At 40.9% G+C, this 26,100-nt stretch overlaps 1 protein-coding gene across 7 annotated transcripts in view; it reads left to right on the top strand.

Moving 5' to 3' along the window:
* Nucleotides 1-26,100, top strand: part of FRMD4B (FERM domain containing 4B) — a 284,925-nt gene that overhangs the window by 172,870 nt on the left and 85,955 nt on the right. For 6 of the 7 annotated variants that reach the window (XM_074344489.1, XM_074344486.1, XM_074344485.1 and 3 more), the window contains 2 exons: nt 3,164-3,256; nt 16,183-16,267. In XM_074344489.1, coding sequence (XP_074200590.1) covers nt 3,164-3,256; nt 16,183-16,267 — 178 coding nt within the window. Of the gene's footprint in view, nt 1-3,163; nt 3,257-6,765; nt 6,804-16,182; nt 16,268-26,100 lie in introns of those variants that run through there. The other variant, XM_074344491.1, reaches the window with a different exon arrangement.

The raw sequence follows: 26,100 nt of genomic DNA on the forward strand, positions 1-26,100 counted from the left end.
GTGCACGCCCCTGCTAGTGACAGCAAGTCTATTTTTGAATTATGAGCCGTTTGGAAGGTGTCTCCTGGCTCTCACTGTGTTTATTTTCAGAAGAAGTATGAGCTGGGCTTTTGGAGGCGGGAGTGGGATTTGGCCCTTTCCACCTTTCTGGGGAACAGGTCTGGAAAATTGCTTCTGTTGAAGGGTGTCTCTTTGGAATGTCCTGGTCACAAGCCTAGTTCTTTTTCTTTGTCTGGTAAATATTTTTGGAAAGTATTTTCTTTCAGCACTCCCCTTCCCCTGCCCCCATAAAACCACTGAGTCGGATCCCTCCCAAGATGCTGCCCAAATTGCATTTTCCAGCCTAGATGCCACATCAGCTCTTTGCCTTCGGTGAACTTCTCTAAATAGAGTCAGACAAAGCCGAAGGGACATTTTGTCAATGAAACTAGCCTGTCTGTATCCTCCTCCACAGGCCAAGAGACATGGAATAAATGGAATTGTGCAGTTACATAATCAAAGTCATGATGGTGACCAACAAAAACGAATTCATGGTCCCATTAGAGGGAGGGGTGGTGTCGCTGAGCCTACGCGGGTCAGTACCTTCGGGTGTTCTGCGTGCAGGGCGGGTCTTTTACCCCTAGAGGGCGGTCACGATCCTCCGGAGGCAGCGGTTTTGCGTTCACCGTCATGGTTTCCATCCCCTTCAACCCACTTAATCTTTTCCCCCTTCCCTTGTTTTGAAAGGATTTGCTGGATAAGCCTTGTTTGTTAAGAAATAACAAATAGGTTTCACAACACAAGTGTGATTTTTGATCGCCGTCCCACCCAATGGGCCTGAGCTAATGGGCCTTTGACTGATACAATTCTAGCCAAAAAAGGACACTTTGCTTGGAAGTTGGCTGGCTCAGCTGATAGAGGTGAATGTGTAGGTTCAACTCTCCTTTTGACATATTGATTAGATCTCTTCCCATTTGCTGACGGAAAAACTGGAGAAAAGCAGGCTATAAAAAATAAGTGCTTTTTTTTTTTTTTAATCTCTTTTTAGTCTGAAAGATGAGAAAACAGCATATTAACCCTGGGTTATAGCTCGGTGATAGTTAAGGATAATTTTCGCCTTTTTGTTCTTCTAACTTGATCCTGTTGGTGCAATTATGGATGGATTTTTTAAAAAATTAATTTCTAACTTTTCTTTTCTAAAAAACATTTTCTATTGCTTTTACCTAATATCTTCTTATAAAAACATTTCATATAGTTGAAGCCAGTTGCTTTTGATTGTTGCGATTTGCTCTGTATCTCTCCAGAGGTATAGCTAAGAATTCTACGAAATTTCGTCCATGTGTAATAGTGTTTGAGTATCTTGTGTGATTAATGTAATTGATTTATGCTCTACATGTTATTATACAACTTACGTCATTTTTAGACATAGGTTTACACAAGTTTATAGAAATATACATTACGTTTTTTAAATGATGCCACATCTTTTCTATGTAAATGCAAAAAGGACAATTCCAAATTAGTCTCATTTTCTGTTAAAAAAGAAAAACTTTGAGACATGATGTTGTATAATATTTTATGTATTTTAGACACACATTTGAGCATCTCTGAAATGTGTATGTGTAATGGAATCACTATGCTGTACACCAGAAAACTAACACAACATTGTAAATCAAAAAATTTAAAAAAAAGAACCTTCCCTTATGTCACTTTTATCAGCTTATTTATCTTCATTATATTCCTCCAAGGAAAGTTAAAGACAGTTATCAAAAGTCTCATAATAATAATAATTCCAGAAATAAAGGCACACTTTTTTCCTGTGTTAAAACTAGTAAGTGACAGAAATCAAGCCAAAAGTTATTGTAACAGCTGATTCAACCCTCTAATCTCATTTTCTCCTGTATCCAAAGTCCTGGGTTCAAATCCCAGCTCTGCCACTTTCCTTGCAAGCTGATTGTAAAAGAGTATTAATATATGAAAAGCACCAGCTTGGTTGGCACAAAGTAGTTGCTCAATAAAGAGCAGCTATTCTTATTATCACTGTCCACATTTCCTATCTGCTTATAATGAATAAAGTTTAGAGTTTTCTGATCTTTTTAAAAAATTATTTACTCAAAGACCAAAATAAGTTGGAAAATACCTTCTGACCCATGATAGGTTTTGTTATCATCTGCCATCAGCATGTTCTTAAGTTTTATGTAAGCAAGCAAAATGGAGTCTGCCCTCTGGGAACTTACTCTCTACAGTGAGTCAACTAGTTGGATAATCTTGGAAAAATCACAAACAGCCCTGGGCCACAGTGTCATCACCGCTTCCATCCCTCAGGCCAGAATTTGAGGAGAATGTTTATACCCACAAATTTAGTGAAACTCTTGAGTGAATCAGCAAATACATGCTTAAATATTAGGCAGTCCCTAATATATGTTCAAAAATAGCACCCAGAGAGTATTTGACCCCATAGTTTTATAAAAGCTGTAGTATTGTGTTCTGTGTCTGTCTGGTTTTATTAAAACAGAAGTGTTTCCCTTCTTGACTAGTTTTGGGTTTTATATTTAATAAGAATTTAAAGATTAATATATTTAATGTCACTTAGTTTTTTTTTTTTACCTCCAAAGGCAACCGGTGTTTTCACTTTCTTATTGATTTCATGATTTATTCTCTCTGTGATATTTATATATATATCAAATGCATATATGTCTGGCTACTCTTTTTTTAATTTAAAAAAGTACTGTATTATATATAACTCACTGTTCCACGCCTTGCTTTTTCCTTTAACATCGTATTTGGAAAATTGCTCACAGTAATTTTGTAAAGGTACCCTCGATCTTTTGTATGGCTGCATTGTCCTGAGCTGCTTTTTAAACTCGTTTTTTTAAACAGTACCCTGTTGGATGTTTAGGTTGGTTTGAGCCTTTTTGCTGCTACAAACAGTGCTGCAGTGAGTGATTTTACACACAGGCCATTTTTCCACATGTGCAAGTGTATCTTAACTCCTGGAAATGGCAATGCAGGTTCAGAGGCAGGTTGCTTTTATAATTTTGATAGAAATGGCTATAGTGGCCTCATTACTGGTTGTAACAGGTTATACTCCTACCGTTGCTGTGTGAGATAATTGCTCAGTAGCACAGTGTGCTGTTGAAGCTGTCTCTGACTTTCTGTGTAATCTTTCTTCGTTTTACTCTTACAGAGGTCAGCAGAACTGGCTACAGCTGGACCACCGAGTTCTTGACCATGACTTGCCCAAGAAACCAGGCCCAACCATTTTGCACTTTTCTGTGAGGTATGTGTTCAGAAACATCCATCATCCCCCATCTTCCCCCTCCCCTCGCCCTTTTTTTTTTTTTTCGGTTAGAAAAAAAAATTCCTGATGATCAGAGATAGAAAAAAATTTTTTAAAGGGACCTATCAAAAAATTATGACATGAAAGAGATTCTCTACTCTCTTAGTCTAAAGACCAAGTAAGTTACCATAGACACTGTGTAGAGCTGTTTTCTTTGAAGATAAAGACTACAATCACCTGCCTTTATTTCTCAAAGTCCCTTGAATCCATTTAAAGCTGAAAAACATAAATAATACATTTTAATACATAAGCCTGTTTCTGACACAGCATACTTCTAGATATTTATGATTTGAAATATAGCAAACATGTGCCATTATATTTTATATAGGCATATTTTTCTAGAGACTATGGAAAGAATTGAATTTTATGCAACTTCACACCTTAATTTGAATACATGATAAAATGCAAACAAATGCTCAGGGAAAGAATTATCTTAACAGTGCAGAAATCTGGATTTCACTTTCTTGCAGAGAGACTGATGAGAAGGAATCCCTGATTTGTTCTCTGAGCTCTGCTTGGGCAAGTCAATTAACCATACATATGGGCCCCACTTAATTCTCCTGAAATGGATACATTCAACTAAATCAAGGCGGCCAAGGATGGAAATATTTTTTTCACATTAATTATTCACAGGCTAAGATAATAAAATGTTACAAGGAGTAACACCCGTGTTCCTGTCCCTAGCTTAAGAAATAAAACATTACCAATTTTGCTGAAAGCCCCTTCCTGTGCACTAGCCCCTCTCCCCACTGTTCCGAATTTGATATATTTTCATGATAAATTTTGTTTTCCTGGTCTGAAGCCAAATGTGATAAAATAAGCTTAGGTAGCAGGTTTCCCATAAATCTAAATATGTTTTCATAATGCTAGATCAACCTAAAGACCTATATTCTGAGCCTGTGTTATTTGGGGGATGTTGAAATACCTTTGTTTTATGCCATATGGTAGGGGCTTCTTGTCTAATTCTTTGCTGGGGGGGGGGGTGTTGTACTGTGGTTACGTGACAAAATCATGTCAATTTCCACAAACACTTTTTTTTTTAACTTCATTATGCTCCACGAAATCCAAAAGTGTGGTAATAAGAGGCCCTGATATCCTGCCCTTTTTGTTTTAAGGCTCTTATTTCAATATGAATTGATGGTGATGGTGGATGGAAGCTGCTCCTTACTCAGTAAATATTTTGCCCCCAATTTGTTTTTTGCTTTTTGCTCTGAGATCTGGTTTCGTCTTTTTTTTTCTTCCCACCAGAAGTCGTATTTTTAAAGCCCAGGAAGTCGGTAGCATACGGTGATTTGTCCAGGAGCCTAGCTGGTATGGAAAAGTGCACAGAAATCCTAAAGAAAAACATAGGAGTTTCCTGGAAAGAGTGTGATATGAGTGCTTGTGCCCATGGAAATGGTGAAAGAGATAAACACAAACCAGCAAGCAATAGAAAAAAAAAAATGCATGTTAATAATTCAGCAGGGGTCAGAGAATAGAAAAATTTTAATCTCACATTATGTGAGGATAATGGCTCAACATAAATCAGTATTTTTTTTCACCAAGCTTTATATTATAAACATTTCAAACTTTATGAAGGTGTAGAGTGAAAAGTAAGAATTACTCTCCACCAGGCTTCTTCCCTCCCCTTCCCCCTCCCCCCCAGTTCCCTCCCCTTCCCCCTCCCTCATTCCCTCCCCTTTCCCCTTCCCCCAGTTCTCTCCCCTTCCCCCTCCCCCCCAGTTCCCTCCCCTTCTTAGAGAAAAATAAGGTTGATAAGTTGTTTGGTGACTTACTTCTTTTTTGTTTTTCTTAAACCTGGAGGTCTTTCCTTGGGCATTTAAAAATCTACTTTATTTCTTTGCACTTTCATAATTCAGCTATCCCGTCTCCTCTTAAGCATTTAGGCTGTTTCCAATGATTGTATTAAAATTTAGGCTGCAGATAACTCCATGCAGTTTCATCTGTGTGCACACATGTGGTGTTTATGTAGCCTAACTACTCAGTGGAAGCATTGTCTTTGGAGAGTTTATCAAGTTCCATTTACTTAGTAACCAGATTTGTGTGCTAGTTCTTTGACCACTAATATCTGATCTATTTTTGGTCTCAAGATGGCAGGGGAGAAAACTCGGTCTTCCCTTCATAAGGCAGCCCTGTCTTTTCAGAGTAGGTTCCTGGGATTCCGGGGTAGCCTGCAGCTTGTTTGTGAGTTTCAGCACTTGTCTCCCATAATCACTTGGCATTACTTTCCCTTAACTACTGGCGTGTTTCAAAACCCTTATCAAGTTTTTAATTATTCCCTTAATTCTTCCTCCCAACACTATAGTGAGATCATAATAGTCTTTGTGATTATTCCAATTAAAGACTTGTTGTTACTCCGATTTAATTAAAGAAATGATAAAGCAGAAGCACACGCCACGGAATTAAGTGAACTGCCCGAGGTCACCGAGTGGAACATCGTTCCTCGGAGGGCTCACAAATGGGATTTTAGCCACTCCAGTGAAGTCAGTTGCCTCTCAGAGAGCCTGTAGCCTCCTCTTTTGAGAAAACAGATCTGCTGGGGATATTTACATCCTAACAGACACCACCACCAACCCTCCAGGTTACTGGGGGGACTACACTTGGAGTCCTTGAAGAATAGAACCAAAGATAGAATTTGATTCTGTTTAGACATTGGGTCATCGTAGAAATCTCTAAAAATACGGTCTTTTTTTGATACTGGAGTCACTGCCTTTCCCATCAGCAAATATTGCTGCATCCCTGGAATGTGGGTGGAGTCATTTGCTTGTGGACACCAAGGTGTGCACTTGCTGAGTAGTTAGCGCATGAGGAGAAAGGATTCTCCACGGAGCTAATGCATTATTTGGACGTGCATCACTGTTATTTTCATGGCTGACAATTAGAAACGTCCAAATGCCGGCACTGGAGATGGGCCCAGTACGTAAGGGCATTTTTACAGTGAACAATGGATCACTTTAATGAAAGAGATAAGATGGAAAAGTACATAGCATTTCAGAGCTTCCCCAGAGGGAGAGGGGGTACATATCTGCATCATCGTAGGGCATTTTCTAAACTACTCACCAAACCCCCAAATCCTCCACATTCCTTGGCACAGATTCTGAAACAGAGCACTGGAGGTGACGAATGTGATCTTCACCAAGTTGGTTGTGAATTAAAAAGAGATCAAGGGCTACAAAATGACTTTGCAGGGTGTTATGCAAATATAAGAAAATATCTTTTTTTTTTTAATTGTAGCATTTGTGAAAATGAAAAATACCATACAGTTTTGCTCTCAAGGAGTTTCGTCTCTGTTGAAATGTCACATTAACCCTGTGGCAGGCACTAGGCTACATATTTGACATGTTTTGTGTCTGTGATTCCTGAGCTAACCACTGGGGTCCTACGGATTCGCGGAGGGAAGACTTTCTCCTGGTCGGTACCCCCCAGGATGCAGGGAGCAGCTCAGAAACACATGTGGATTCTGCATGGAGGAAAGAAAACATTTAAGGTGAAGGCACTTGGTTCTCCCTTTGTGAGCTCCAGGATTAAATCTTTGTTTCAGTTATAAAATCTCAGTGATTTGTGCTAAATATGTGTGTGACACGTGTGTATAGACTCCCCATAATTTATTTATGCCCCGTAATTCATTTTCCTGTGAGTCCTCTATTTTCCTGTGAGTCCAAACGCCCCCAGGCTGCAGGGGGGAACTCCTCCAGGCCCCGGGGTTGTTATCTGCTCCTGTAAATTATCTTCTGCAAACACAGGGGCCTCTTTGGTAATGCAGCCCAGATGTAAAGCATTTGAAAAGCTTGATAGTGAGCAAGGCATTTAAATCGGAGAGCAGGGACTTGGCCTGACCTCATTGGAGAAAAGCTCCCATCCCCTCAGGGGAGGGTGGCTCAGGCTGGTACCACCTAGCTCCAGGCAAAGCCAGGATCTAGGGTCTTTTACCTCCCTTAGTCTTCTGACTGCCTCTTCCTTTTTTTCCCCCCTCCTTCTGCTTCCCTCTCCTCTTCCCCTCTTTACCTCGTTCTCTTTCCAAGTCACCTTTGGTATGTGCTAAGACTGTAAGTGGCCACTTAAAGGTACTCCTAAGCATTGTCTGTGAACTTGGGACTGAGAGAGTCAGTGGAGAGTTCTAGCAGGAGATGTGGGGAAAGACGGCTGCCTTTCTGTCAAAGTTGCTGCAGACGCCGAGTCTTTGAAAGACATTTTTTCAGTCTGTCAGCAACCCCTCGTCTGGTTCTGGAACATTCGCCCTTTAGAAAGAGTTTAACTCAAGGACATATCGTGACTACAACTCATAAGTGCACTTCATTCTACCTGTTTTTTTTTTTTTTTTTTTTAAAGAAAGACAAATATGTGAAATACAGCACGGCAGATAAATGCTCTGGCGAAGAAACAGATTTATTGATCTGGAAAGAGGCTCCCAGTATACCCCCCGGGGGGAAGAAACAGGCCATGTGACTGCATGTAAGCAAACGTTAAGGATAGGAAAAAAGTTTAAAGTGTTAACAGGAATTAATCTCTGGGTAGAATGATTGTAGGAATGATTTTTGCTTGTCTGTATTTTTTTTCCCTACAACGAACATACTACTGAAGCAATTTTTTTTAATGCAAATATGAGGAGTGATAAAAGGGAAAAAAAAAGATGAAGTATTTGTGACTGGAGAGCCAGGAGTTGTTTTACAGCTGTCAAGGAGTGGGTGACTTACAGCAAGGAGAGGCCAGGAAAGTTTCTCTCTTCCCAGAGGAATGTGATTAAAAAGCGCAGAGAAATGACAGATTCCTCCTCCTTTGGGCCCAGCAGGGTCTCTTTGAGGCAGATGTGTGAGCCAGTCAGAGCTCTTTGTCCACCCACCACACTCCCATCTGAACATGCAACGTCCCAGAACCTGGGGAAATCACCTGTCAGTTACCTGAACATTGACCGTGACCTCCGAAATAGCCATTCTTGAACTTCCAGGCAGTGGTGAGCAGCCTGGAAGGATCCACTATCCTAATTCATAAAGCCTTTGAGGATCCACCATCCTAATTCGTAAGAGAACTGCAGAAAGAGACAGGATCCTTCAAAACTCAGACTCCATCCTGATTCCAGCTTCTTGCAGGATATATTTCTCAATGTGCACCCCGATCAAATATCAGATAGCATCTGTGGCAATCTGCTCAGTCTTCTCTGTAATCTGTCCTCAGGGTGCCAGCAGAAGGGCAGAAGGAAGGCATTAGAATTGTGAAGGGTAAAAAGGGCTGTAGGGTACAGAAGTTCAAAGGGGGCCTTTAGTGCAGGGTTTCTCCATAGCAGGGCTACTGACATTTGAGGGCAGGTGACTCCTTGGTGTAGGGAGCCCGGCTGTGCTATAGGATGTTTGCAGCATCCCTGGCCTCCAACTATGAGATGCCGGTAACACTCTCCAAGTCAGGACAAGCAAAAAATGCCTTCAAGATATAGGTATATATCTACAATGGAATATTACTCAGCCACAAAAAAGAATGAAATAATGCCATTTGCAGCAACATGGATGGACCTAGGGATGATCATACTAAGTGAAGTAAGTCGCACAGAGAAAGACACGTATTATATGATATCACTTATTTGTGGAATCCAAAAAATTGACCCAAATGAACTTACTTACAAAATAGAAACAGGCTTACAGACAAAAAACAATCTTATGGTTACCAAAGGGGAAGGGGGAGGGGAGGGGTAAATTAGGAGTTTGGATTAACAGATACACACCATTATATAGAAAATAAACAACAAGGATCTACTGTATAGCACAGGGAACTATACTCAGTATCTTGTGATAACCTATAATAGAAATGAATCTGAAAAAGAACATATGTATGTAGAACTGAATCACTTTGTTTTACACTTGAAACTAACATAACATTATATCTCAGGGTTTTTTTTTAATCTTTTCTTTTTGAGGGGAGCTAATTGGGTTTATTTATTTTTTTAATAGAGGTACTAGGGATTGAACCCATGCATGCTAGGCAGGCGCTATACCACTGAGCCATACCTTCCCCTTAACATAATATTGTAAATCAACTCTACTTCAACTTTTTAAAAAAATGTCTCCACCGTGGCCAAATGAACCTCACTCCACCCACTGAGAACCAGCGTTTAACATCACTCTTGGGTTCTATTCCTAACTCTCCCATGTGTTAGCTGTGTGGCCTTTGGCACCCTCTGTGGGCCTGTTTCCTCACCTGTAAAGTGGAGTAGTATCTGGTGGTGGTACAGGGGGCTGTTGGAGGATTATGCATGTTAACATGTAATGAAGACCCTCAGGAAATATTAACTTTTTTTTATGACATAAATAAGAGACTACCTCTACCACATGTTCAGTGGGTAAAAAAAAATCCATAGTATGGCATACGGCCTTTGAATATGGAAGTTTGGAGACTGGGCTTGGATCTGACCCACTCCCTTTTGCACTGGGTGGGAGATTTCATCGATGGTCTCCATCACTCACCGGGCCCAGCCTCCCCTCCCTTCAGACTAATCTCCTGCCTCTTGCTGTCTCCGTCTCAGAGCACGTGTCCCCACTTTCCTCTCGGAGAGGTGGGGGGCAGGCTGTTTTGCAGTTTTGAAGCAAGCGCTTGGGATTCACCATGTGATTTTAACACTTCACATTGCCTTCGGGGCAGAAGACGCCCTCCCGTTGAGGACAGGTCACAGCAGGGCCCTTATCCATCCTGGGCCTCCAGCCCTTCCCTGGAGAACTGAGGAAGAGACACACTCTGGGAGATCAGCAACAGGGCAGGTTTCTGCAGGCTTACCTGGGGTGGGGCGGGGGGCCTCTGGTTCTGCTAGCAACGCCGGGAAATTCAGAAGTGAGGAAGAGCTGTGTTGGCAGGAGAGCACATCGCAGAATATAATGCTTCCCTTTGGGGAATTCTCCAAGAGTGCGCCCGTCCCAGAAATAAAAGGGAACCTATGAGACTCTCAGAAGGTCTGCATCACCATTTGGAGTAAGTGAAATACACTTGAATTACACTGCTGTCTGCAGTGTGCATTATAAAGTAGGACTCCGAGGTTGCAGGGTCATTATAAGCAATAAATACATATCTCCCTGCTTGGAATGTGGATTAGGACCTGATAGAAATCTCCTTAGGCAGGTGGCTGCAGTGAGTGCCTAAAATTACCCACAGGACTGAACGAAAACTAGGATGAGGCGTTTTCATGCGGCCCTCACTGGACGCCCGTCAGGAACTCAGCGCTGTTCAGAACACGGCATACTTGAGTCATTCTTGCCGAATTCGCCGTCTTTGATGCTATCACTCAGACACAGCAAACAAAGAAAACAAAGAAATAGGCTCAGCTGGGGAGCAAAAGTCGCAGGTGGTCAGAAGAATACTCGTGTCAGAGTGTTTTCCCATTCTCTGTGGAGATGGACACCTTGGTGGCATGCTGCTTCCGCAAGAGAAAGAACTTAGGAAACATACTTGGAATCTGCATTCTTGTTTTTTACAGTTGAAGTTTTAAAGCGGTTTCCAGCTAAATCTGCACCTTTTGTTACAGTCCCACTGGTAGAGGGGTAATAATAACATGATAATAATCACCACCACTGATTGACTGCTGGGCTACATGCCACCCACCCAGCTGAGCACCATGGAAACCTCTGGTGTGTAGAGCAAGAGAGGAAAGGGAGGTTCTGAGAGACCGAGCAGCTGGTCCAAGGCCCCAGCATGATCAGCGTTGGAGCTGGTCTTCCACCCAGTATCTCCCCAACTCCCTGAGGTTGGCTTCCCACCGTGATGAATAAACGCCACAGAGGGGAATACCAGGCACCTCCACGGAAGTGACCACTAAAGGACAGCCCATCCCAAGCAACCAGCGTCTTCTGTGTTTTGACACGTGTGAGTTGTCATCTGTGTGACAGGCCTGCCTCCCCCCCAAGCCATCCTTGTCATGTCACGTTGAGGCTGATGAGCAGTTAGGTGAATGCCCGTCCCGTCAAGAAAGGGGAAAAAAAATGCTAACGGGAGGAGCACGAAAAGTAGAGACAAAACCTCTTCTCAAAAAGGCAGGCTCTCTTCTCAAGAAATCATACTTGTTAAACTGTATGAGATTTGTCTCCAAAAGCCTGGGTTTGTTTTGAGGCTGAAAATTGAACGGTGGGCTTCAACTTCACAAAATCTTAATGAAATCCCTCACAGTAAGCATGCAGAAGGGAGACGGTATCTTTTTGCCAAAAAAAGGGCTGAAATAAAAGGTCTTTATTGTATGAGTCTGGGATAGTCCATTTCATTTCATCAAGAAGCCCTAGATTTTGTTTTCAGTTCATGGTACGTGTTGATAGGCGTGCCTCGGGAGCCATCCTCCCGGAGGACCACACGTGCTTTTTATATGCTCCATAAATATGAAGTCATTACAGTGGCTCCCTTGAGGGAGAGACAGGATCCTGGATTCAGAGAGCAGGTAATTGGATGCCTAGGCAGAAAGGGAGAAGGCAATGGGGCGGGTCGCCAGAAAGTAGTGGGAAACAAGATAGGGACCTGTTTACTGCAACCAGGGTACAGTCAGGGGCAGGGGCTTCAGAAACCAGGTGAACCCAGTTTCTGGTACAAAGGTATCTGTTGGGAGCTAGACAAGCCACAGGCTGATCTGATGCCAAGCCACCCAGCTCCCTGCATACGGCTTCTCAAAGTCTTGAAAGCTAGCAAGAGGATTGGTCTGGCTAATTTGTCCTCTCCCTGGAATGCCCTTCCTGCCTTTGGTACCTGGTGAACTCATGCATTCTTTAAGACTCAGCTCAGTTGTCCTTGGGGACACCGTGCCCTGTGACACGTGGTCCTATGGATTTCAGTTTGGCAGTCTTCTCGCTCTTGGTTCATAGGCTGACTGCTTTGCCTTCCTCCCTTGGGCCCTCGGCGTTGTGTACATTTTCTGTTTCATTGTGATGTTGTAGGGAAGAAGCCTGTCATATTGGTTTGGAATATAAACTTTGAAATCTGAAAGGCCTTAGTTCGTTCTAATCATGGTTCCACCACATCCTCCCTGTATGGCTTAAGGAAGTTTGACTTTCTATCTCTGTGTCTCAGTTTTCTTATCTGTAAGCTGGGTTCATAACTGGCTGCCTAGAGCATATGGCTGTACTGAAGTTCAATGAAGTGATGCCTGGAGCGCCCTTTGTATTGTCCCGAGCATGCGGGAAGCCCTCTGGTAATTTGGAGTCTTTGGTTGCCGACAGCAGAAACCCAGTTGTGGCTGACGGAGTTGACAGGACACTGGGCTAGCAAGGCCCCAGAAAAGAGAGGAATCCCGGCTTCTGCCGGGACCTAGGCATCAGGGGCCAATGGACAGTTTCATCAGGCAGAGCCATAGCTCTATCCATCTTTGATCTATGGGTCATTCCAGTCATATTTCTATTTCACGATGAGAGAATCTGACAGCGCTAGCGTGGCTCACAGGCTCACACCTTGGCCAGGGAGTTCTGGCTGAGGAAAAGGAATGTGCTCAGCTGTTTTACATCCAGTCAGTGACCCTGAAGGCTTTTGCATATTTGACTTACCGCTGAAGACCACGGCAGCTTTACTTATATAATAACACGCGCACAGGATTTTTTTTTTTAAGTTTTAAAGACAATGGCGACGTTTGAATGAAGATCAGATTTTAAATATTAAGGAATTATGAAGTTTGCTAGTGTGAGAATTCACTGAGGTTATGCCTTTAGTAAGTACCCTCTCTGTCAGATATATATGTGTTGAAGGAATTGAAAGTTATAGGAAGAATCCCCAAATCTTGGTGTAGGTAGCAGACCTGGGTGCTAGTCATCTGACCTGGGACCCTTATAGGGCAGGGGGACGCCCTCCAAGACTACTTCAGCTTTTTAAAACGTGTTTCATAGGTTAATCCAAAATCTATTTGTTTGGTCTGCCGACCTGGTTCTGAATTTTGAAGCAATGGAGAATACACATACTTCCATCTTGCCAATCTTGTTCATGCACAGTTACTCATGGCTTAGCCTCCCCGACATAAACGCTGCATGAGTGGACAAGAGAGGCCTCCAGGAGGAGGTTCTGCCAAAAAGCAGGGTCTGCAGAGTCAGAGGGACCCAAATCATGACCTACTCCTGCCCACGCGTATGGGCAGATCTCTAAAATTCAGTTTCTGCATCTGTGAAATGGAGGTAGTGGTTGGTATCTCCCATCCAGGGCTGTTGTGAGAATGACATGAAACGGCGCGTGGAAAGCACTTAGCATGTGACCTGGCACACAAGCTCAGGAGACGTTAGCCGTGATCCCTCTCAGGCTGCCCCCTGGACACCTCCTTCTGTTATCTTAGCTGACAGAGATAAAAATGCTTGCAAAAGCAAAGGAAGCAGGGGGAAAAAAACCACCACCTAGTTGAAGTGGAAGGTCCTTTAGGGAACTTAGTAACACAGGTCATCTCAGCCCTACAATACAGCAGCCGCTGACCCTGGGTCCACCATCCCCGGGACTCACTATTCTCTGCTTCTGCTCCATCAGCTCCTGCTGCTGACTTGTGTCCTTTCTCTGCCTCATGGCTTCTGTGTAGTGCCTTTCTTCAACTCCACTGTTTCCCTCTTGACCTGTCTCTCAGTCTCAGTCTCTCCAAGAGACCGTACATGGTTGGTTTATCCATTCCTCATCCCCTATAAGGAGCCTCTGTTGGGCTGAGCTCTCTTCCTCCCAGAACTACCTTATAGGATGCTCACCAAGTTACTAACAGGTTCCCTTTGAGTCAGGTAACTATCTTTGGTCTGTCCAGCTGTGGCCAGAAGACCTACGCTGATGAGAGAATACTCAGATTATTACAAATTCTTTCTTGGAGAAAGCCAACTTATGAATGTTTATCACATTACTCCAAAGAGATGCTGTTTTTCTACCATATTTTCCCAACCTGGATTTCTTTTTATTCCATGGAATCCTGTTTTTTTCTTTAGCCTTCAGGTATAGTTCAAATCCTATCATGTCCTGTAAGCTTTTTTTTTTTTTTTAACATAATGCAAGGATCGCCAAGCCACAATAGTTAGAATTTCTTGAATTCCTACCACATGCCAGGCACTGTACTGGGCACTTCATAAAGATCCTCTTAGGGCCACCATTATCCCCACTTTATAGACGAGGGATCTTAAACTCAAAGCTTCAGCCACATCCCCCAAGCCACATAGCATTAAATTCCAGAAAGTGGATTTTTATTAACAACAGTTAGTATTTATTGTTTTATGTATATTATCTCATTTAATCCTTCTGAAACCTGTGAGGTAAGTGTAGTCATAACAGCCATTTTAGAAAAGACACGAAGAAGCTAACCACTATATATAAAAATAGATTTTTAAAAAATTTCTTCTGTACAGCACAGGGAACTATATTCAATATCTTGTAATAACCTTAAATGAAAAAGAATGTGAAAACAAATGTATGTATGTATATGCATGACTGGGACATTATGCTGTACACCAGAAATTGACATATTGTAACTGACTATACCTCAATTAAAAAAAAAAAAAAGACACTAACTCCCTTGCCCAAGGCCACACAGCTAATAAATGATGGAAATGGGACTCCGTGTTCTAGGTCTTTCCATTCCAATGCCTGTTTTTCCCTCCAACTCTTTTCTCTCCCTCCCTGCCTTAACCCTTAACTTTCCCTTCTCACACACCTAACACTCATCAGTCTTCATTAAGCTCACTGATAAGTGACATAAACCCTTGTAAGTGCGGATATAAAGGATTTATTCTCTTTCTGGAACGTCCCTTGATGATTCAACGAATATTAAGGGTGGAATGTTTCAAATGATTTTACCATCTCAGTGATAAAAATCTTTCATGGCCTTTTTAAGCCGTTGGATTTATTTCTCAAATGTTTCCTTATTACGGAAGAGGTGGGGAAAAAAAGTAAAAAGAGCAAATGCCCGAGGCCTATTAGGATTTTGCAGCGCTAAGGACAGGCTCCCCGTGCCACCTCAGCCCGGTTTATCTTGACTCTCAGCAAACTGAGAGCAAGTTCTCTTCCAGGACCCTCGCTGTGAGCTGTCTTCGGGGCATTGGGTCTCTCCATGCTCCATGCATTATTCATCAAGTGAGGCTCCAACACTTGAGAAAACTTTCTGGGCCTCCGCTGGCCCACTCACCACCCCCAGAGCACCAGCCCTCACCAGACAGCTTCAACACGATGGGATTATGAAAACCCGAGGCTCTCCTCTCCTCCCCACCTCGGGGCCCTCCAGCATTCTCCCAGGAGAGGGACCTGGCCTCACAGACCTAACAAGCAAAGGCCCAGAAAAAGGGAGGTGAGGGGGGAGCGAGGCCCCAAATACCCTGATTTGCATGAGAAAGACCAATATGAAGTTGTATGGAGAGCTTGGCTTCCAGCCAAGGGAAAGCCCAGAGCCTGGAAGTGTGAGGGGAGGGAGGGTGTGATTGAAACTCTCCTGGTGGGTGGGGGCGAGGTAAGCGTGGGGCTCCCACACCCACCCCGAGCCTGAAAACCCCTGAGCCTCGGGCCTCAAGGTTCAATAATACAGTAGTGCTTCCTCAACAGACTTCTGCTTTCAACCGTCAGAGCTCCCCTGGGCTTTGTTTCCAAGCTGGCTGAGGTATTGTGAGCTCCCAGGACGTGTGTCGAAGAATGGACAATAGAGAATAAGTTTAAGTTTGCAGTTCGTAACCATTGTGGAGTTTTTTTTCTTTAACTCACCTTCCAACACACAAAAACCTTCTGTAGAAGATTGTATCTTCATATTTGCACACATGCACACATACAGACGTGTTGCAGATTTCTTTTAAAAGGGAAATAAAGCACAACCCTCCTCCAGTTCTTCAAAATTCTCTGCTTTGAGAGAAGCGGCGTGAGGAAATGAAACCGTGCTGAGGGAAAGAAAGGAATCTGAAGAAACAAACTTGTGTGCTGTTTTCCAGGTTTTACATTGAGAGCATATCGTTTTTGAAGGATAAAACCACCGTGGAGCTGTTTTTCCTGAATGCAAAGTCCTGCGTGCACAAGGTAAGGGCCCGGTCTGTCCTGGTCAGTGAAGGACTCCGGAGGGGCTGGAGTGGAGGGAGAAATGGGGGGTGGGGGTTGTCTTCATGTTTAAATGGAGAAAAAAGGCCATAAGCTTTTCCCTTGACATATCCTACCCCGCCAAAAAGAAAGGAAGGAAGGAAGGAGAGGCATCTCTTCTCAGATTCTGAGTGGGGAAGACGGCCCTCTGCAGAGGCGTGCTCACACAGAATCACCATTGCCTTAAATGCAGCTCATACTCCACTCAGAATGACCCAGAAAGACCCAAAGATGAATCAGTCAGACTGTGATTGAAGCCTCACAAAAGTCAGGCCAGAAATCGTTTTTTTTAAATGGAGGTGCTGGGGACTGAACCCAGGACCTCATGCATGCTCAGCACATGCGCTACCACTGAGCTATTACATCCTTCCCCACCCACCCAGCCCTGAAATTTTTTTTTTCTTTTCTTTCTTTTTTTTCTTTTTTTTTTTTTTGTTTGTTTTGTTTTGTTTTTGTATCCTTTTTTTTAACCCAAAATCTTTTTTTTCAACAGTTTGTTCTACAATTATCATAACTCAAAGCCAGTCTTCTCTAGGGGACCCCAGCTTAGAGCCACGTGCTTTAAAGCAGTCTCAGTTACCTGTGGCAAGGGACCACTTTTTTGCCTTGTTTTTTCATTTGTATCGAATCCGTGGAGGGCACATGGCTTTTGTAAAATTCAGTAAACATGCTAGAAAAATGATCCCATGCCTGGGTGTTGCAACCATGTCAGTCAGATTGCTGCAGAAGTTGTTAACAGTCTCAGTTTTTTTAATCTGATCTTCTTGCAAACAGGCATTGATTTAAAGGCCTCTAAATCTGGCCTCCTCAAACCACACCCTGGGCGAGGGCAGGGAGTCTGTGGGCCATGATAGACTCAGCTGGAGCCCAGCTCCTCCCTTCACGGGTATTGTCTCAGTGTTCAGTGTCTCAGATCCCACGCCTGCTTTCCAGGGCTGGTGGGAACCCCTCCCTCTCATATTCATTATCCTGAATTTGAGGGTGGCCAGAGACAGCTGGATGGTGCTTGGCCGGGAAAGACAAGAGGGGTGGACTGCAGGTTAGGGAACCTACATTGGTACTCCTCCGCACGGCCCCCAAAATGTCCCACTGCACACACACAGCCTTAATTGGCAGAAGACACAGCCTTAATTGGCAGAAGACTCAGCCAAGAACAAAGCTTTCAGTGTTGTTTTTTTTTAAACAGCTTTATTGAGATATAACTGACAACGGATAATGAAAGTGTAGAATTTTATGCCTTAATATAAATAATACCCTTGAAATGATCACTACAATCAAGATAGTGAGAATACCCAGCAACTACAGGTCTGCTTTTTCTCACAGTAGTTTGTGTTTTCTAGAGTCTTACATAAATGAAATCATACAGTAGATAATCTTTCTTCTTTCAATGAGCATAATTATTTTGAGATTTATCCATGTTGTTGTGTGTATCCATAGCCCCTTTTTATTGCCGAGTAATATTCCACTGTGTGGCTATACCTTGTTTCTCCATTTACCTGTGGGGTTTTTTTTCCCCCCTTTTTTTCTCCCAGTTTTACTGGGATGTAATGGGCATGTAACATTGTGTAAGGTTAAGGTATAAATATTGATGATTTGATATGTGCATATATTCAAAATGATCCATTCACCTGATGATGGACATTTGGGTTATAAAAGTTTGGGACCATTACAAATAAAACTGCCATGAATAGCCATGTACAAGTCATTGTATGCACATATACTTTCGTTTTTCTTGGGTACACACCTGGGAGTAGAATGGCTAGATCATGTGGTGGATACATTAAACTTTTTAAGATTCTGCCAAACTATTTTCCAAAGTGGTTGTGCTATTTTAAGTCCCCACCCATAAATATTTAAATTATAAGATTTCTAGTTCCTTCATATCCTTGTCAACACTTGACATAGTTATTAGCCTTTTCCATTGTAGCCATTCTGATAGGAGTGTTAGTAGTATCTCATTGTGGTTTTAATTTCCATTTCCCTGGTGACCTATGATGTTTGAGTGTCTCTCATGTACTGATTTACCATTAGTATATTTTCTTTATGTTTGAAATTTTTCCCCCAATTTCTTGGGATTGTTGTTTTCTTTTAATGGGTTTTTGGAGTGTATATATTCTGTATCCAAGTACTTCATCAGTTATATGGCTTGCAAATATTTTCTCCCAGTCTGGCTTGCTGTTTATGCTCTTAATGTCTTTCAAGATTGAAAAGCTTTTATTTTGATGAAGTCCATTTTATCAACATGCTCTTTTATGGATTGTGATATTATATCTCAATAGATTTTGCCTAACCCAAGGTGGCAAAGATTTTCACCTGTGTTTTCTTCTAGAAGTTCTTCAATTATAGGTTTTACATTCAAGTCTACTTTTCATTTTGAGTTAATTTTTACATATGACACAAAGTATGGTTTGAAATTCCTTTTTTTTTTTTTTTTTGCATATGGTTATTCAATGGTTCTAGCACCATTTGTTGAAAAGGCTACCATTTCTTTATTACATTGCCTTTGCACCTTTGAAAAATCAATCGTCCATATATGTGTGGGTTTACTTTCGGACTCTTTATTCTGTTCCATTGATCTGTTTTAGCATAACCTTTATGCTAAAACATACTGTTTTGATTCCTGCAACTTTATAATGTGTCTTGAAATCAGAACAAACCCCAACTATGTTCTTTTTCAAAGTTGCTTTATTTATTCTAAGTCTTTATATTTCCATATTAATTTTAGAATCAGCTTTTCAAATTCTACCAACAAACAAACAAATTCCTACTGATGCTTTTCTTAGGATTGCAATGAATCCATAGACCAAGATTGACAGCTTACTAATATTGAATCATCCGACCCATAGACAAGATACATATCTCCATTTATTTAAGTCATCTTTAATTTCTCTCAGTTGTTTTCAGTGCACAGGTCTTTTGTTAGATTTTTTTTCCCTAAGTCTTCCATATTATTTCATACAATTGTATGTGTTATCTTTTTATTTCAGTTTCTGGATGTTAATTACCAGCATATAGAAATACAGCTGATTTTTGCATATTGATATTGAATCCTGCAACCTTGCTAAACTCATTTATCACTCCTGGTAATTTTTTTCCGGATTTCATCAGATTTAGATTATAGGTGATCATATCCTCTGCTAATAAAGATAGTTTTACTTCTTCCTTTTCGATCTGCATGCCTTTTTTTTAGCTGTCCCATTTGTAGCCATAATTGTTCATAATATTTTCTTCTCGTTTGAACGTGTACAGTCTGTAAGTGATATTACCTCTCTTGATCCTGTATTAATAATTGGTGTCTTCTCTATTCTCTGTCAGACTGGCTCGAAGTCTATCACAGAGCTTCTCAAAGAATCAGCTTTTGGTTTCCATGCTCTTCTCTGTTGCTTTTCTGTTTTCTATTTCATGATTTCTGCTATGAATGGTATTATTTTTATGTTTTATTTTTATTGTTTTCTTCTTCCTTTGGGTTTAATTTGCTCTTCTTATTCTAGTCTCTTAAGATAAAAGCTCACTGATTAAAGAGGTTTCTTTTCTGAGATAGGCATTTAGTACTGTAACATTTCCCCCCGAGAACTAATTTTGTATCCCACAAATTCTGATGTGTGGTTTCATTTTCACTCACTTCTAAATATTTTCTAATTTCCTTTTTATGTATTTTCATTGGCTCATTGTTATTTAGAAGAGTATAGTTTGGTTTCCAGAAATTTGAGGACTTTTATGGATCTTCCTTTTATTTATTTCTAATTAAATCTTACTGTATTCAGAAATTTCACTTAGTATGAATTAAATTGTTTTAAATTTATGGTGCCTTGTTTAATACCCAGTGGCTATTGGTCCATGTGCACTTGGGAAGAGTGTGTATTCTGCTATCATTGGATGGATGTTCTATAAATGTTAACCAGGTCAATTTGATAGTATTGTTTAAGTCTACTACGTCTCACTGATCGTATGTCTCCTACTTATATCAGTTATTCACGGAGGGGTACTGTAAGCTCTGGCTATGATTGTGGATTTTTCTATTTCTCTTTGCAAGTTCTATCAGTTTTTGTTTCATGTATTTTGAAGTTTTGTTATCAGGGTATAAACATTTAGAAATTCTAAATAAACATTTAGCATTAGGGTATAAACATTTAAAAGTGTCATCATGATTGTCATTATAAAAATGATCCTCTTTATCCTGGTAACATTCCTTATTCTGAAATCTGCCTTGTTTGATATTAATATAACCACTCCACATTTCTTCTGATCAGTGTTAGCATGGTAATTTTTTTTCCATCTTCTAAATTGTAAACTGTCTGTGTACTTAAAGTGCATGTCTTACAGACAACCATACAGTTGCATCTTGCTATTTTTATCCACCTAATTTATCCATTTATCCATCTCTGTCCTTTAACTTGTTTACACCATTTATATTTAATGTGAGTATTGACATGTTTAAGTTTATCTTGTGGTTTGTTTTCTCTTTGTCCCATCTGTTCTTTGTTCCTTCTCTCCTGCCTTCTTTTGGATTCACTGAGTCTTTTATGATTCTATTTTACCTCATTCGTTGGGTTTTTAGGGATAACTCTTTGTTTTTTACTATTTCTGTGGTTGCTTTAGGGTTTATGGCATACATCTTTAACTTATCAGGTCTGCCTTCAAGTGATATTATACCGTTTCACATGTAGTACAACAACTTTATAATAGTATATTTCTATTTCTCCCCTCTCAACTTTTATACTGTTGGTATCATATATTTTACTTTTAGGTGTTACAGATGCTCATGACATGGTTATTGTTTTTTGTAAACATTTGATCATCTCTGGCTGCTTTTAAGATTTGTTCTTTATCACTACTTTGAGCAGTTTAATATAGTTTCATGTTTCTTATGATTGGTGTTTACTGAACATCTTAGACTTGTAGGTTTATAGTTTTTATCAAATTTGCAATTATTTCCAGCCATTATTTCTTCAACTCTTGTTTCCCCACCCATGCCTCCTTTGCAGACCCCGATTACACGTATAGTAGGCCACCTGAAGTTGTCCCACAGCTAAGTAGTGCTCTTTTTATTTAGTTATTTTTTCTCTGTTTGATTTTGATGGTTTCTATTGCTGTCTTCAATTTTATTCATCTTTTCTTTTATAATCTAAACTTCCATTTATCCCATCCTGTATATTGGAGTTTTTATCTTTAGAAGTTTGAATTTGGGTCATTTTTACATCTTGCATATGGCTGCTTAACTTTTTGAACATATGAGATATAGTTATAATAATTGTTTTCATGTCTTCCATCTACATATTCTAATATCTGTTTGGGCAGTTTAATTGATTGATTGATTGTGCTGATTATGGGTCATGTTTTCCTGCCTATTTGCCTACCTGGTAATATTTGATTGGATGCTGGACATAATTTGATTGTATCTTCTAGGGTGCTACATATTTTCATATTCCTATAAATATTCTTGGTATTTGTTTGGGGATACAGTTTAGTTACTTGGATGCAGTTTGATTCTTTTCACGTCTTACTTTTATGATTTGTGAGGCTGGTACAGAGCAGTGCTCGTGCTAGAAATAACGATTCCCTGTGACCAAGGCAAGACCTTCCTCAGGACTCCACTCAGGGCCTCATGAATGATGAGTTTTTTCAGTCTGGCTGTTGTGAACAGGCACCATTTTCAGCCCGGTGTGAGGACCAGGAGCTCTTCCCTTTCATCCTTTTGGACAGTTCTTTCCTGTCCAAAGGGTGGTTTCCTTCCACGTGTGCAGTGATCAGTCCTCAGCTAGAGTCTTCTTAGACCATCTGCATTAGCTTCAGGAGTCTCTCCCTGGGCAGCCCTGTTTTCTCTAACATTCTGTTCTGCAACTTCTACCCCTTTTGGTCTCCCCAGTCTCTCAGCTCCATCTCCTCACCTCAGAGTGTACGCTGTGCTCCATCTGGGTTTCCCCTTCACAGCCTGGAAACCTTCCCCTGGCAACAGGTGGGGACAGTCGAGGTTTACCTCATTCAAGGTTTGTTACCTGTGCTCACTGTTTTGGAAATTGTTGTTTCACATTTATTGTCCAGTGTCTAGTTTTTTTAAAATATCTTTTTTGGGGATGGGAGGTAATTAGGTTTGTTTATTTATTTATTTTTAATGGAGATACTGGGAATTGAACCCAGGACCTCATGCATGCTAAGCTCACTCTCTACCACTGAGCTATACCCTCCTCCCCTTAGTTTTTTTTTTTTTAGGTAAGAGGGTAAATCCAGTCCCTGTTACTCCATCTTAGCCAGAAGCAAAACCATTCAAAGCAGAGTTTTGGGCTAATTCTATCAGGAAGGTAAAATGTCTTCAGCACCAAAGGCTTTACCACAGCCTGTCTTTTCTGAGACGTGGACTTCCTTGAGGACTCCATGGGTTGACTGATAAGTAGACACCTGTATAGCAAATGCAGTATTTCCTGAGACAGGAAAACATTTCGTAAACCATAGTTGGTCATCATCTCTTATGTGGAGAAATATAATCACCCCTTGTGATATTTCTCATTGCCTCGCTGGCCAAGATCCAAAGAAATAGTCTGCTTGATGACTTACTTGCTCTGTTGCTAATAGAAAAATGGGATACAAATTTTAACTCTTGGTATTTCTCTTGTAGTTTTAGATGCTAATTCTGTTGCTCTTGAGGAAGCAAAGTTCTTTTAAATCCTCCTCTATCTTACATCAGGCCCTAGGAGCCTTTCTAAAAGTGATTCATGACTTGTCGAAGAATTTAGAACTTTTACAAACCATAATGTCGTAAGGTGCTTGGGTTATTGGGGTAATTTTTTAAAATTCATCTCTGGGAATTTACAGTTTGATATTTTTTATCTAGGTAATGTGCAGATGGCTAGTAACAAACAATCCCAAGAGATGTTGCAGGATCCATTAAATGATAAGATAATAGGATTGAGTGACTGTTTGGTAAAACAGCTTTCAAGTAATTTCTTAAGATGTATGATAACTTAAGAACATTTTGCATAAGCAGTATCATCTGAATCATGGCCACGGGAGTAAATAAGCTTTATGAGAACATAACCTAGCTATAAAACATGCGTAGGTGGCTGGATTGTTGATTGGTGGAAGTCAGTCAGTGATGTTGGCAGCTGCTGTTAATTCAGGGCTCACTGCTAGGTTGGAGAGTGGCTGAGGCTCCCTTCCACAGGGGGCAGGGGACATTCTTCCCACCAGTGATGTGTTAGCACCTCTGTCACCCCCTACACACATTTCTTCCTTTCTGCTAGACAGCTTTCCCCTGCTATCAGTTCCTTCCTTCCACTGAGGACAGAAATACACAGGCAGGACAAGAGAGCTCTTATATGCAAATATTGGCAAAGCCACAGTATCTTTCTGCATGCTTGGTCTGTAAGAAATATGACTGGCAATGAGGTTTAATACAGTTGCTGAAGCTCTGCATAGCTATGTAAATATGGATTTTATTCACGAAATCCAGCCCTCTGGTATGCCACTGGAAACACTTGGTGTTTCACAATGGTTTTGTAAATATCACTGCCCATCCGGAATGGCTACTGATGATGCTTAAATGTGTTGAAAGAAGTATTGTGCCTCGCTTCTGAGTTTGGGGTATTCTGGAGAGTCTGAAAAAGGGGTAAAGATTTCTCACTTTCGTTTACTCCAAAACAAGCACCCACTTTACTTTTGGGTACAAACTGGACATTCACTGAATTATTGATCAGCTCTATAAATGAATGGACGTTGTTAATGATCGACTCCTTTCCCCCAAGAAGTCGAGAGATAAGCAAAACAGGGTATCTGATACATAATTTGACTAGTTTTGAGTACAAAATGCATCTAAATTTACTAAGAAATTGAAATTCCAAAATGCTTAAAAAATTTTACTTTCCAGGTATTGCTGAATAACATTTTGCAATGCTATTTTAAGTCTAAACACATTTTTCATCAATGAGTGAGACTGATTCTGTAAAGAACAAAATTTCATATTTAGTCTAATATTATTTAAAAAAAAAAAAAAGAGAGTCAAGTGCCCATTGGATCTTTCTCTAATCTTTTTAGATACCAATTAAAGGTCAGTCATAATCTTACAGAAAACCAGTTCTGATTGACTTCAATTATGAAGCCATTGGTGTATAAGCCAAATTTCCCTATGGCTAGAGCTAAGTACACAGAAGACTATTTATTCTGCAATTATTTATTGCTTGTCTGCTACCTGCCACTGCTGTGTGAGGCTGTTTATGACTGGAAATGGTCTGAGGATTTCTTGATTTTTCTCCTGGTATTTTCAATCTCAACTTAAACGTCAGCGAAAATGAAATTTGTTGTCTGAAAAAAGTCTACTGCGGCAGTAGTTATGACAAAATCTGGCTTAACATACGCCTGTCCTTTTAAAGTAATCCAAATGACTAGGTGTGTCTGTTTTCTGTCCCCCATGACCCACTGAGACTTGCAATATGAAAAAAATAAATTAAGAATCATACTGTGTTTTGATCTTGACAAGGAAACGTAATTTTAAGGAAGGATCTCAGGGCTGAGGCTAACCTCTGAGCCACAGCAGCTGTGTGGTTTTAGGAAAGGTATTTAACCTTGCTGAGATGTTTTTCCCCTTTCAGAGTGATTCCGTGAGATTAGGGCGGCATGTCTCACTTGTGACCTTTGACTCCTTTTATCAGGTTTACAACAGATGTTCATTTAACTGAGCAGCCTTCTGCCGCTCTGTCGCTCTCCAGACCACAGAGTCAGAATTGAGGCGGGAGGTGGGCATCAGCTGTTTCAACAAGGTTCTCAGGTAATCAATTCTCCAGAACACCTTGGTTGAACCACTGGGTTTTCTGCATGTTAAACACGCAGAATGTTTAAGTACACGTTAAAACTCGCCTTGAGAAATAGCAATCAAGGTCCAAAGACAAAACTCTAGAATCTAGAATGATACCTTTTCATTTCTCCTCTTCTTCTTTACTGGCAGTTAAAAAAGAAAAAAAGTTATTTCACCTGAAGAACAGGAGATCAGAGAGAGAGAGTATAGCTCAGTGATAGAGTGCATGGTTAGCATGCCCGAGGTCCTCCGTTAAAAAAACAAATAAATAAACCTAATTCCCCCCGCCCCCTCGAAAATTATAAAAAGAACAGGAGAGCAAAGAAAAGTATGAAATCCATTTCCAGCTCTGGGACCAGTGGGAAGGAAAGAAATGTCCAAAGAGCCTTTTCTCTATATTATTGTGTGCCAGAACTGTCCTAAGTGGTGTCCAGTTAACTACATTTGATCTTCACTATAGCTCACGAGGAAGGAAACGTATGACCCCTTTTACAGGTAAAAGAACTGAGGCACAGAGAGGTTAAGTAATTTGCTTAATGTCACAGAGCTATTATGTGGGAAAAGTGTCCTTGGCAGATTATACCAAGGCAGGAGACCCTGAGCCTTAAAAGCACCTCTCATTTACCCCAGCTTCCTTTTAGTCATTGCTATGTGGAAATAAAAGTGCCCTCAATAACTTCGAGCTCAGGTGCTTTTGTTACAGATTGGGCAGGTCACAGCACTGACAAGTGTTAAATACATGCAATTTGCTAGGCACTGACTATGTGTATTCATGTGTTTAGTTCTCATTCCAAACCTATTAGGTAAGTTAGGTGTCATATCTATCGGGTAAGTTCTATTATTATCCTCCATTTTACAGATGGGAATATTGAGGTACAGAGGTTAAGTAATACACATACACTCCCATAGCTAGTAAGTGGAAGAGCCAAGATTCATCCCAGGCCGTGTCTAATGCCAGAGTCCATGAGTTTAACCACGACGCATCCTGCCT

This window comes from Camelus bactrianus, chromosome 17 (assembly GCF_048773025.1).
Source record: "Camelus bactrianus isolate YW-2024 breed Bactrian camel chromosome 17, ASM4877302v1, whole genome shotgun sequence".
In the NCBI taxonomy this organism is placed as follows: domain Eukaryota; kingdom Metazoa; phylum Chordata; class Mammalia; order Artiodactyla; family Camelidae; genus Camelus; species Camelus bactrianus.